General features: G+C 37.6%; 1 protein-coding gene across 1 annotated transcript in view; it reads right to left on the bottom strand.

Moving 5' to 3' along the window:
• SORCS2 (sortilin related VPS10 domain containing receptor 2) overlaps positions 1-13,980 on the bottom strand; it is a gene marked incomplete at both ends in the record, with an annotated part of 545,731 nt that overhangs the window by 21,173 nt on the left and 510,578 nt on the right. Inside the window, 6 exons of the mRNA XM_080344448.1 lie at positions 101-234; positions 4,110-4,296; positions 7,634-7,805; positions 9,185-9,313; positions 9,945-10,078; positions 11,278-11,398. Of these exons, the coding sequence (XP_080200574.1) occupies positions 101-234; positions 4,110-4,296; positions 7,634-7,805; positions 9,185-9,313; positions 9,945-10,078; positions 11,278-11,398 (877 nt within the window). The remainder of the gene's footprint in view (positions 1-100; positions 235-4,109; positions 4,297-7,633; positions 7,806-9,184; positions 9,314-9,944; positions 10,079-11,277; positions 11,399-13,980) is intronic.

The raw sequence follows: 13,980 nt of genomic DNA, 5'->3' as shown, positions 1-13,980 counted from the left end.
TAAAAGAAGTCATGCAACATGGCAGTATTTCTATTAAAGTAAAAGGTGACACTCAACCTTTATTATTTGAAAATAATCTCAGTGAAAACCAGTCATGTACCTGAAGATTGTTTCCTATCCACCAGTAGAAGACTGTCAAATTAGGGTTCTTGGGCAGTATGATGGCTGTCAGGTTCACCTCCTGGTTTCTCCCAATGACTGGAACCACTTCTAAATTTAAAGCCTGCAGTGGAGCTGAACAAAGTTCCCAAAATATAATTGAACAATAATTACATCAATTTATTAATGCTCCTTTCCCCAACAGCCTCTCACCTGCACACCGTAAGGTCCTGAATGTATTTCCCACCCCCCTCCTGCTTTATATCTGTGTTGAAACCTTGGGCATAATTGGAAGTATCTCATTAAAAATAAAAAATAAAAATTAAAAAAAGAAAGAAACAACCCACAAACACAAACAAAATGACAAAATTGTAGCATAATGTGACAGATTACCAAAATGCACCTCTCTGATGTACTATTTTTCGGTTGCATGTCCAGTTCTAGAAACCACAAGCAAATATCTCAAAAGTAGAAAAGGCATCTCAGTTTTTGTTTTTAAGGTAATGAAAGATCAAATGAATAGAACTCTAACGACTCTCAAACTGGTAAGGGAAAAAGCAGAAAACTGAAAACGAATGTTGCTGACTACTCATTTTCATTATAAAATATCAGCTGTTAGGATCACACCACACATAAGCTCTCATTAATGCAAGCTTTAAAATAGATGTGTGTATCAGGGGAGCATTTATTTGCAACTCAGATAACCCCTGTACTCCAAAATACACATTTAGAATAAGTTTGTTCCTTTACAAACTTTTGCCTATGAGGACTGTAAACATTACTATTTGTATAAAAGAAATGCATCATTACAATGATTTTATCTGCTTCTGAATGTTGCATTTTGCTTCATAGTACAATAACTTTCTTGAAAGCAAAACTTTCCCTCAGAGGTTTCAAGTATATCTTTTTCAGAATATCTGAAGAGAAAACCTTTATAATAGTAGTATAACGTGATAACTAGAATTTCTTAACTTCCGCTGCAACGTCTATTCAGGATACCAAAACCCAGCATGGTCCAACATGCATGGATTACACAGAACGAATAGTAACCCATCCATTTATGTTTTACTCTACACATTTTTTTAACTCAGTCAAAGGTCTTTCATCTCAGTTCAAACTTAAAGGTAATTAACACCAGTCCAAAGGCTTTCTCTTATTCTCTTTAATTAACTGATTCATTGCCTGTTCACTTCTAATTCACTTTAACTAAACTGCCTGAACTTATCTGAGAGCAAGTCGTCCCAGCTGTGCACACCCTCCTTCTTTTCCTCCTCACTTCAAGCAGCCTGCGTGCTGCTTCATCCAAATATAAGGCTCTGCTTTCAGTCTGTGTTTCATCTGATGGCTCTTTAACCACTTACATGAATTCAAGACAAATTGAGTGCTTAAACAAATGGTTTCTTCAATAGCTTCTTTACTGAAATGGCATTAAAACACTTCTCCTTTTGCTAGTGCCTTGAGGATCATTCAGAAATTGCAGGAATCCCATTAGATCTGTTCCTCCTAGAAACAGATTTTCCTTCCAATGAGGCAAACTAAAGAAGTCTGGAGGGATCTGCATCCAGATGTTTTGATTTTGCTATAAATTTACATTTTCTGGGAGGAAACTGATCATTCTGAGAGATATTGTTTTGGTCCAGAAGCAGGTTACTTTCTTTTCCAAAATTTTTAGAGGGGGGGTTGTTTGGTACTTGAATGCTGAGTGTAGTTTCTATGGTGAGTCCTTCTGCTTGTCTCAGTCATGCAACGCCATAATGCATTTGAACAAGCTTCAAAGAACCCTTAAATGTATGCAATCAGGAATGAAGCTGACATACTATTTTCTGTCTAACGAAGCTACAATTTCAGTACAGTTTTCAAATCTCCCTGGTTATTCAACACTACAGAGATTATGGTTTCATAAAAAAGAAAATGTATGTCTAGTTCTTCTTTTTATTTTGGTTTACCTACTCACGTTTACACTATCAGACTCACTCTGAATTCTCTTACAGTTTATTAACAAGTTGTAGATTGTATGATCTGGCTCAGAAAGTATAATCTGGATGACAGGCCAAAGTTCATATAATTGTCCTGCATTACAAGGCATCCCATAGCAACAGAACTTGGCAGGAGTAAAAAAAAATACTCCCTTTACCATTTGTCTCTGAAGATTCCCTGGGAATACATAAGCTGGATATAGAGTGAAAGCAGTATTCTACGGACATTCCTGCTTTCATGGTATTCCACAGTGAAAAATGTCCCTGAACAGCTATTACTGTTTCTCTAGAACACAGAAATAGCAGTTGAAATAGTGCCAGCTAATTTCTTCAAATCTTGTAATTTACTTAAAAAATGAAAGAGAGTAAATCACATAGAAAGCACTTATTCAAGCAGGCTGGGTAACATGCTTCTGTGAGCTGCCTAGACCATGTGCAGCATCCACAGACAAGCTCAGGAACGGATCACATCTGCTTCCAGCACCCTGCTGCCTCTGCTCTTCAGCACCACAGTCCTCTTAATGCACCAGTCATTTTATTAGTGAAAAATACCTCCAGCTTCTTCCATTTGTAAATCCACTGCATTAAATACAACTGACATGTTTTATTTTTACTGTTTATCTTGACATAGGCCACAGCAGCAGCACATTTGGAGGAAGCAGTCGTTCTGCTTTCTGTCAGGGCTTGCTACTGCTCATCATTCTCTGAATGGAAAGAAGTTGGATGGAGGATGATACACAGAGTTTTTGCTGTTTGTTGCTTGTACAGAATTAGTGTTCCTGTACTTGATCTACTTCTCAGCACCTAGAAGCTCCTAAAAAGTAACAGTGAAGCCCGAAGTAATTTATATGAGCTCTTTGGAGTTGTCAAATGACTTAAACAAATGCAACAAAGAAACAGATGATGAAACTGAGGTGAAGAATTTGGTTCTGATCTTTTCCACTTGATTTTACTAGAAGACTGGCAATTAGCATTAGTGGGCTGGGGTCCACCTGCTAATCAAAGCAGAACTGGAAACGCTGGACTCCAGGACTCCGACTAGCAAAACGCAGAGATATCCGCAGTCACCGGACAGACTGACATAAAGCACACGGATCTGTGCACAGCCTTGTATGTGGCTCCAGCAATTTCCACTGCTTTGGGATTAAGGTGGAAGACAACGCCACTCACAATAGAGGGAAACAGACACATGGAGAATGCGAGATGAGTATTTTTTCTTTTGATGTTTCTTTTTTTCTGAATTTTTGACACATCTGAAAACAGGCAAAGCAATAGCTGTCTTGAATCTCAAAGGAAGAGGAAAATTCAGTTCCAGTTATGAGTTTTCTTCCTCATTTCAATTATGAGATGACTGAGGTACATTAAGCTTGTGATGGTGCATGATATTCCCTGTGCTGTGCTATTCTTTTATTTTAAGACTATTTGATGGGCTTTTTTTAAGTCTTAATTAAGGAGAGGGAGAGAAGTCTAAGTCAACTAGTACTGCCTGTCAACATGAGGTTATAACTCAGTACCACTTTAAAACTTCGTGAGAATTACCTACCTGAAATCTATATTCTAGTACTTTAATGAGTAGTCTGACATTTAGAAACACTGAGATTTTCTTTCTTTCTTAAAATCATGCAAGAGCTCGTACATTTCTCAACACGTCTGTTCACTTGCTTCACACATCACCTAGAAGCTCCTAAGACAAGAAAGTCTGAAGAGTTAAATTTTAGCTGCTAAGATTGCCAGCAGGGTCTAGATTCAGAAAGATGGATCAAACTTGAGATTTGAACTAATGCATGATTGCTATTTTAAAGATTAATAGACCATCCTTCTCCCCAGTCCAAACAAAACTAACTTTGACCTCCTAATACATGAGGTTTACAAGCCTCTGCATTAACAACATACAGCACTGAAAGATGGTTATTGAGGTTATTGAAAAAATATGTATTTTTCCTAATTGTGATTCATAATTTTCTTTACTACTTCATAGTTGTCACAAGGTTTTTATGCATAAGAAAGAATAAGAAAACCAGAGAGCTGATTTACAGTTGACTTGGATGAACACCACAGCCTCATCGTGCCCAGCAACATTCTCCGCCTTCACCGAGACACGGTAAATTCCAGGATTCTCATAGCGGTGACGGATGGGTTCTCCAGTCATTGTAAGGTTCACATATATTGCCTTAAAGCCATCTCCAAGATCTACCTGGTATTTGGTATTCAATATATCACCCTGAAAGGAAAATATACCAAAAATATTTTAAATGGCCAGAACCAAAACAGACAGGACACATGACTATGACCACTTCCTGAATTACAACACTATTTCAGGTGCAACCAGATAGTTTGACTCAATTGCAATAGCTACAGTAAAGCCACTACATTCGTGGCAGAGATTTTAGTGCAACAGATGCTGTGTGCATTATCAGGCGTAAGACTAACTTTCCACAGTAATGTGCTATCTTAAGATCAGACACCTCAGACCGCTAACCAAGTTGTATGATATAGAAACTATCACTCTGGTTTTAATGCAGCTGGACATTAACAGGCAGGGCAGGCCTAAGTTTTGGAGTGATGCTCATATGATTGCAAGCAACTGAATATTGTTATTTTAGTGAATTACCACTCATCCAGGGAAATTCTAGGCTATAGAATTATAAAGTAAAATTAATTAGTCTAGACCATCTACACAGCACCTTCTGTGGAATCAACTACATACCCTTCAAGATCCAAGCTGGGATCTTTGCAGAAAGTTCTACTGCATTATACAGAGCTACGAGAATGTCTAGAACTAACATAGTCTACTGCAAAATCAGATATATGCTTAATGAAGCAAATTATTGAGCTGAGTTTGGGCAAGGGTTTAAAAGTGCTGCCAAATAATTCTGTCATGTTAAACATCTCCCATAATTTATAATTCATTGCATTTCTGCTAAGTGCTCCTTTAAATGATGCTGCTTTTCTAAACTCAGGCCTAAAATACTGCAAGACTGATGCTTCTGTCAGAGGACAAGCATATGCCCATCACTCATGTCGTCCCAGTGTGGCTGGTCAGGAGAGAAGTCAGGCCTCTGCTACGTGGACTGGTGATGTGGATGGAGTCAAAGGAAAACTCATTTTAGCTGTGAGCAGCAACACCTTCTCAATGCTACTGGCAGCACTGCTTTAGCAAGCTCCTCTGTCCCCTCAGTCCTCAGCAACGTGTTCCTGCTCACTTGCCACAGTACATGGCCATCACAGTGCAATTAAAAACAGGTTGCAGGGCCAGGCTGGACAGAAAATCCTCCGTACTGTGAAAACACAGTGTTGGTTTAAAGATCTTCATTGTCTCTAGGAAAGGAACATATACTTCCATATGCTAGTCAGGTGACCTGAATGGTCATCAGAGCAGAGAAGGATTGACACCCATCAAAGTGTTCAAAAATCACTTCCCCATAAGCCACTCTCTGAAATAGGTTAATATCAAAATTGAATCCTAAAAAGCAGCACTAATGTAAAATCAAAGGAGACAAGAAAGGCTAGAACTCACATACCCTGGCACTACAAAGGGAAGGAAAACATACTATATTTCCTCCTTCTATTATTTTGCAGTTTGGTTGATTTTCTTCTATGTTTTATCAGATGAAAGAGCATTGCTAATAATGTAACAGAATACCCATAATAAAGAACCTGTAGGGTTATCAAATACCTAAACAACATATTTCAACACACATAAAGGACTTTGAAAGCTTCTCTACTGTGAATATTTTTTTTCAAATAATATCTTTCTTTTGACAACAGATGAGTAGAGTATAGCAGAGGAGATAATATGTTATTTAAGTTTAAAGCAGAAGAGATGTCTTCATGCCAGCAATGTGCCAGTAAGTGGAATCTCTTCAGATGACATTAGATTGCAAACAGTTTGTGTTTGCTCTTTTTTATGCTAACAAGCAAATGTGTATTTTTTCCAGGTGAGAGAGAAATCAGTGTTGAAAGCCAGTAGATGCAAGCTTCTCTTAATGTTGTTCCCTAGTGTAAAGATGAGAGTGCCATCTAAAAAGCATCAAGGCACTTCTCTTTTCCTGGCCAGGAAAGACGGAAAGGAGTGGACAGATGACAAAAATGTCACACAGGGAAAAGGCAGCTAAATTTAAAACTAATCAGTGCTTCCACTTCCATGCAAAATAGATAATTGTTATGATATTATTTATTCATACATTCAGCCAACAGAATTTGGGAAAAAAATCACTATAGTTATAAATTATTTTTATTATTATTTCTAAGGTCATTTAGAAACTGCCCAAACATACCCAAAGCTTGCTTTCTTTACTCCCAGATGTCTGGCATTCCTGCACCTAGTATTAGAGTTTATATGAATGCACGTGCATTCATATCAACTAGCAAATTAATTTTGTTCAGCAGAGAAAGTGGTATGTTTTGGTTTATCCTATAGGGCTGTTTCTTAAACTCAGGTATTGTTAAGAATTCTCATTAGACTTTTTTGTATAGATTAAATTCTAAGCAATGAACAGAGCATTTGAGTATAAACATTCTTCTTAGCCATAGGGGGCAGCAAACTGCTACATTTCTTCTAAATCTGCCTTCCAGTTCAATGTATGGAGCAAAGACTTTATCAGAACACACTGCACAGGATCCCTGTCAAGATCCCTGACTTCCGAAGATTTCTGAATAGTTTTAAAGTTTTTATGTATTAACACAGAGATTCATGAAAGGTTCAGAATCTATATAGTAGGACAAAAAGTCAAGCTGCCTATCAAAGTCATTAGAGTCCAAATTGCAACCAAATGTTCTATTCTTACAATAAACATTTCCAAACAAATTACAAAAAGAGAAGGCAGCATAACTTGCCACACAACTGTTGAGGGACTACAAGTGTTGGGATGCAGAGCCTGTGAAGCATTAAGCAGCCTAGTGTTCTGCACGTAACCTTCTTGATTCCATTACAGAAATAAATCCCAAGTGCCCGATTTATATTGCACAGGTTTGCCAAAATGTGTGAACTTTGTTCAAGTCCTTGCAAATCAGTGGGGTTAGCCAGGAAGTACAATACTCCTGTAACCTGAGCACAACAGTTAGAGCCTAATACCAGAAAGCATGAGGAAACATACCCATGGCAAACAATCCAAAAGTTACTTGCTGTCTTTGATCAGGTCCTTAAGACATTGTCTCTCTCAAGAAACAGAAAAAAACCATATGTTTGGCAACACAACTAATACACAGTCAATGTTCTTATGCTGTGCTATTCACTGATTTCTCTAAAGCTTTTCTCGATTCCTTTCAGAAAGGCAAATTCTCAAAAACACTTAGAACAGAAGATTAAATGTTCTCTGCATTTCTTTTCTTCTCTGATATGGCTGCTGAAATGTTCAGTCCACGGAGACTTTGGTAATTTAGTTCCTTTGATTTTCAAAAAAGTCGATATTTTTAAGGTATCGCAACTGACCACACTGCTAAGGAGACAAATCCTGTTTTCAAGCACAACTTAATCTCATTCAGCAGCAAACAGGTAGGAGAGAAAGGAACCATAAAAAGAGTGAGGAAACTTTCATAAAGCAAATGTTCATTACTACCTGCTCCTGTCTGACGATGAAAGTGATGTCTTCTCCAGGCTTAACAGCCAGGCTTTCTTCTCTGATGCTGATCTGAAGTCCCTTGGGAGCAGTCAATGGGCACATATGCTGTGCTAAGTTCTGCTGCAGGTCTATGCCACCTTCACACACATTAGAAACGACTTTCCTGTACCTGCAAAAACCAGTAAGCAGCGAGCACAATGAATTAGAGGAGAGCAGAAGAATGCCATCAGAGACACTGAATGTGAGTTTGATGGTCGCTGATGAATATTCCTTGGGTTCACAAACAGACAAGATAGCTGATCAAAACCTACTCATGATGCAAATACTTTGATGAGAGACATTGCTTTTACTGAGTAAAACCTGTTGAAGAAAGACGGTTTGGAGCATGATGAAGATTTCACTTGTATGCATTGGAAGAGTCTGCCTTTTCAAATTTAGAAACATGCCTGACCAGCCCTCCGGGAGCTAGACAGTCTGCCAAACTCTCTGCCATACCCTTTCCTAGCATTAAATGGTCTTCAATGATCTACATGTCTTGGTTCAAAACCCAAATATCAGGAAGAAAATAGATCACGCAGCTTCTGCATTAACCCAGAACCAATTGCTTATCAACTGGTCTCAAAGCTATGCACTTCTTAAAACACTTAAAGCATTTATTTAACATAACAGTACAGAGTGACAAGCCTAACACTTTTAAAGAATAATTAAATACTTGGATGTGTACAGTAATTGTTTATGGATCAGTTTCACTCAGGTATGTTATTTTTAAATATCCTTTAAAATTGGAGTCGGATTTCACCCTTTTGAATTCCTATTCTGTATATCACAGCTGTCAGCCACAACCCAAAAGGCATCATTTTCCTTGGTAAGGCAAATATACATAGAGACTGCAATTCTATTGCTAGATTTGACATTTCATCATTTGGTTCTCATCTCTACAACCGACAGAGATGATGTTATGATAAGCCAGAATAGATGCCAGCTGCAAGTTATTTTCAGCACAGACGTCAGACTACATTGTAGTGTATATTCTATGTGGTATTGTTTACAGTTAGTAAAGCTTTCCTTTGATTCTGAGTGTCCCATCTGGTCAGGAAAAGAATCTATTCTTCACAGAACTCCTTACCCCCATGGAAGTGAGAGACTGGGAAGTTCTGTGAGATGTTACTGACTTCTCAGAGCAATTCTTTGGATTCAAACTGAAAATTGGTCTGAACTCATGAATGGGCTAAAAAAAACCAACAACCCAGAAAGCCTTTGAAAGGACATTCCTATCGGAAGTGTAGCAATGTTTATAAAATGCATTTATAAAACAAAAAATAAAAATACTGGGTACAACACATCTCCCCCTGTTCTCAAATGGGTTAGATTTTGAACTGCTGCAAACATGTGAAGTAACACTTCTCTTTTATTACTCCGTAGGAAGCTTTTGCACATGCTCCATTTTTTTTACAGTTTGCCTTATTTACACTTTTGTTGCCCTTGGTTGGGCTGTTCTCCCCTGCTCTGTAAGTCACTGCAAACCAGTTAAACACAAGATCAGCTTACCCAGTGCTGCTGGTGTATGCCTGCCCCAGCACACAGTCTTCAGGAGGTGCTTCTGGGTTAAACCAGAAGTCAGCAAAGCATTTGCTAGATTCTGACTTCAGAGGTGCAGAGCGCTCAAACCCATAATCACTGCAAGACATCAACACCAAGGGTGTTACTATTCCCACTTTATTCAGCAGTATAATTTGTGGTGGATGAGGCTACTTTTTTAAGAGTAAGAAGATTTTTTTATTATCATTCTAGCAGCTGAACATACAAGTTCATTAAGCGAGTTCTGTTCTAATTTCAATGGGAGTTGTATACACCTGAGGGAAAAATTAGTTGTAATTACTTTGACAGTTTTGCAAAATTAACTCTCTTAGGAGCATAGATTTTTAAAAGGTTTCCTTTGCTACTCAGACCAACATGTTTCTTCTTTTTTTTGGTGTGTGTGTGTGTTTGTTTTTTTGATTTGGCTTTTGTTTGTTTTCTTCTTTTTTCTTCATTCACAAATAGAAGGGTTTGCTTGCCTTATAAATCAATCCAATGGTCATTTTTCAAGTCTTGATCAATAGGGAAAAACATCCGTATTTGTTCAGTCAGGTGGAACAAACACTTGAAACACAATAATGTTTTTAAACAAAGTCAAATACAAAAAACAACCTCTTATTCCAATTACCTGTTGCCTCTTCTTTTATACATGGCTATGTGGGAGACGGGCAAAAGGAGGAGCTGAAACCCTTCACTAGAAATACCTCAAAAGCTCCCCAGACAGACTCACCATAAGAAATCAGAGTTCACACATTCACAAACTTTGGATGTGAGAGCTGATGTGAAACTTCTCCCTTTAATGCACCATGATGAAATCTTCCTCTTCCGAAAGCTCCTCTGCTGGCCCATGATGCAACGATCACCCTGAAAATCAAAGCACCAGATCTATTGCACACTGTAACCTACACTACACAGACATGACCTCATGTTGTCATGAAAAAGGCTGGTCTTGCTGCCAAGACTATAAAGTTGTATCAACTCTTTCATATTCAAGTGTTTGGGTATACAAAGCTCACATAGTCACCACCATCCAATAATGGGCCATTATGAAGTCGTAACGTACACTATTATCTCAAGGCACAAATCCAAAAATGTATATGAAAATTTCAAGTGGAATTTAACCCATGTCATGTGCACACAATCTAGGCACAACCCTATAACTGACCATTTAAAAATTCGGTGTGGATGCAGATCGCTGAAGTTCTGTCTAAATCACTATGCCTCATGTCAGCATTCAACACAAATTACCAACCATGTGGACACAGGTAGAATGAAGACTATTTGAACACCGCATTCCCAAGCAAGAAGTGGTAAAATTAGGTATGAGAACCAGCAAACGAGAGCTGGAAAGCTGGAATAACACAGAACAATACACAAAAAAAACGCAAAACCAAACAGCTCTGCAGAGAGCAAGAGAACAAATGTAGCGAAGAAGCACAAGCATAATAATCAGAATGATTGTGAATAAATATGACACATTACATATAATGTAAAACATTCCATTCACATTGGTCTCTTTAATCAATACATTGTATGGAGAATGTAGCTTCCCAAAATTGGATTTGGCCAGAGCACCAGGATCAGCACAGCCTTAATGCATTACTGCAAAAATGGTATTGCCCAAAACAACTGGACTCCATTACATGATCAGTCCACTGAGATGCTAAATTACTTCTGGGATGGGCTTTACTTATGGGAATTTATATATGAGTATGTGGTCAGGAAGCTGGCAGAACATACGACTGCATGTTGAAATTGTTTCAATCAATATTACACATTGTAGATTATGGTGTATGCTTCATAAGACAGGAAGACCACCTATTATTACGGCAGACCAACAGATATACTTCTGCTTTTCCAAGAGCATGGATCACACAACCACAGGGACACAAAATCCTCCTTCATTTCAAACTACTGTAATATCAGCAAATACCAACATAAGGAGATGAAAGTTGGAGATGTAGCATCCAAATTCTATTTGAAAACATTTTCCTAGCACACAGTTTTACATGAATCTGAAAGCTATGGAAAAGTTGCAGCAGGTAACATAAGACCATGAATACCTGTAGATTTGTGAGGTCCCAAGATTCATAGTCATCATCAGTGCATTCCCTCGGGAAGGATGGTCTGAAGTCCACCTTCACCAGTTCCCAGTCTGAACGGTAGCTAATATGTCCGAAGACTCTGAACAAAAAGATCGAAAGTAAAATCTTACTGGAAAGAAATATCATACATCTGAGATTCCAGTTTTCAGTTCTATTTTTTTCTTTGGTCATGGTTCCCTACTAAAAGGTCCCTGGTTAATTTTTCTTCCACTTTTATTCCTCTTCATGTAAAACATATCTAATTAGAAAAAATCTGTAATTTGTCTGTGAAACTTTACAATTTAAAAATACAGCTCATAGATTAGAAATTTTTTCCCCAGAAAACTATCCAGAAATTTAATTGGAAATATACTACTTTTTCTAATTTGGAACCCAATATTTTTGTCTATTATCTTGTTATATGACACATACAGAGCTCTCAGATTTTGACAGTGAGCTCAGATCAGGGAGCAAACCCAGGATCATCGGACTTAATTTCCAGCTCTTTCACTTATCACTTATGATTGTGGTGCAACTTCCTCAATTCTTTTGTTGGTTGATTCATTTGATTTTCAAAGTTCTACAGATTTCAGACAGCAATTTGCTATTGTTTAAACTCACAGCAGTATCATGAAATTGTATTCATTTCTAAGGAATACACTTCATCTACACATTGTGCTGAAGAAATGTGAGTCTCTATTTCAGATAGTCCAATGTAAAACAAAAACCAGCCACAAACTGTAAATTTCTTTTTGGAAAAAAGAAAAAAAAAGAAAAAAAGAAATCTCATTGCTTTCAAAACCAAGCTGCACTTTGAAAGCAGCCAACATTTTCAAAGTCAGAATATTTATTTCCAAAACAAAATGGGTAAGTATGACATCCAGCAACAAATTAGAAAAAATAGAGTCTTTATTTAGGCAAAAGTCAAATGTATTTGTGGTTTGTATCAGGCTTATGTGGCTCACTTGCCAAAGAATTGAAGGTTGATTCTGAAGCCAATAGTTTCTGTGCAGTTCATACTGCACAGAGTTCATATTCCAAGCCTAAGCAGCATTCTCCAAACTAATTCATTCCTTTTGTTTTCCCTTCACTTTTGTCCAAATCCAGACAGAGCAGGAATGGTACAGTTTTGCTAAAAGCACTCTACTGTGCACAGTCATTCCTCTTGTCCCAAATACCAGGTTCAAAGTGGAACTGCGGTAGACCAGAAGCGAGGAAATGCTGGATTCTCTGCAGCACAGAGGCAACATCATCACACTAATCATCTTCCCTGGCAGATGGATTTAGAGCTCTGAAGTCTACCAAAGAGGCTGAAAATTAGTCACAAAGACTAAAGATGTACAGTGATTTCTCCCTTTCTTTTCTGGTGTCTTTGCTTCTCAGTCATAGCATAGAGATATCTGTATATTATGGTCCATCTCGCTCACATTATAATGACCGAACAATCCATGCTTAAGGAAACTTCACCATCAGAAGTGCGCTTAATTAAACAGAAACATGCACCTTTAGTTTACACGTCTTACTCATGTAAAGCTCTGAGATTAGAGGACTTGGATCATCTATCTTCTTTGTTTTTAAATCTACTCACGGTTCAGAAGCAGAAACAATACACAAAAATTAAAAAATGTGGCTTGTTCCACTAGCTGTATGTGCACATAGGTGTGTGGTCCCACTTTTCCCACTGAGACCTATAGGTTTGGTTCCTTTTTCTGGTTCATCTGGATCCTGAGAGTTCCTGTCACCATATAAGCTTTATTCACTTGTAGTTACATATGCAATAAAGTGACTACTTAGGTGGTCTCATGCTTTTTCCACAATGTGTGCTTCAATATGACTGGCTTTACTGACAGGTATGAAGTGTCTTTTGCATGCTAAATACCTGTACCTTTTTTTTTTTTTTTAATATATATATATTTTCTCCATATTAACATAAGGCAGACTTGCCCATGTGCTTATGCAGCTACCTACCTCAGCGAATGCTTCTACAGACACCACAAAACCGTAAAATTTGGTTACATTTCTTTTATTAACCATTTATCAACAAATATATCCAAGTGCAAGGAGCCAAGTCCTGTCAAAGCTTCACTCCTGACTCAAGGAAAGTATTTTCTATGGAACAAATGAAATTTTCTTCACTTGTGTTAGCTGTCTCAGGCAGATTAGTCAGGAAAGAAGAAAGGAGATGGTGGTTTGAGTTCAATGCAGAACAGAATAATGAAATTCTCCTGAAAGTATAAAACAAGATCTCTTAACTTAAAAATCATCTTTGAGACCTCACAGAAGATGATGCTGATTCCAGATGACTATAGAAAGGGAAATATTTCACCTATATTTATATACACACACATATATATGCATATATATATAACCACATATATATAAACCAACAGAACAGGACCCAGGGAGTTACAGAATTAATTTTGATATCCACAAAGATACCAAACAAATTTTTAAGCTATCCACTTTTAAGCACTTTGGAGATAATTAAAATGATAACTAACAGCCACCATGGATTTGTCAAAACCAAATAATGTCAAACTAATGTAATTTACTTCTTTTAAGGGGTAACTGGCTTAGTGGATAAAGGAAGGGAGAAAATGTAGCATATTTTGACCTTTGTTAAAACTGCCACACAATTCCAGCTGATACTGTCTCAAGTTAAAAAGGAAAACAGCAGTGCTG

The sequence above is a fragment of the Nesoenas mayeri genome (genome assembly GCF_963082525.1).
Source record: "Nesoenas mayeri genome assembly, chromosome: 4".
NCBI classification, from domain to species: Eukaryota; Metazoa; Chordata; class Aves; order Columbiformes; family Columbidae; genus Nesoenas; species Nesoenas mayeri.
The sequence above is the reverse complement of the archived record's forward strand: the minus strand, read 5'-3'. Positions and strand labels throughout refer to the sequence as shown.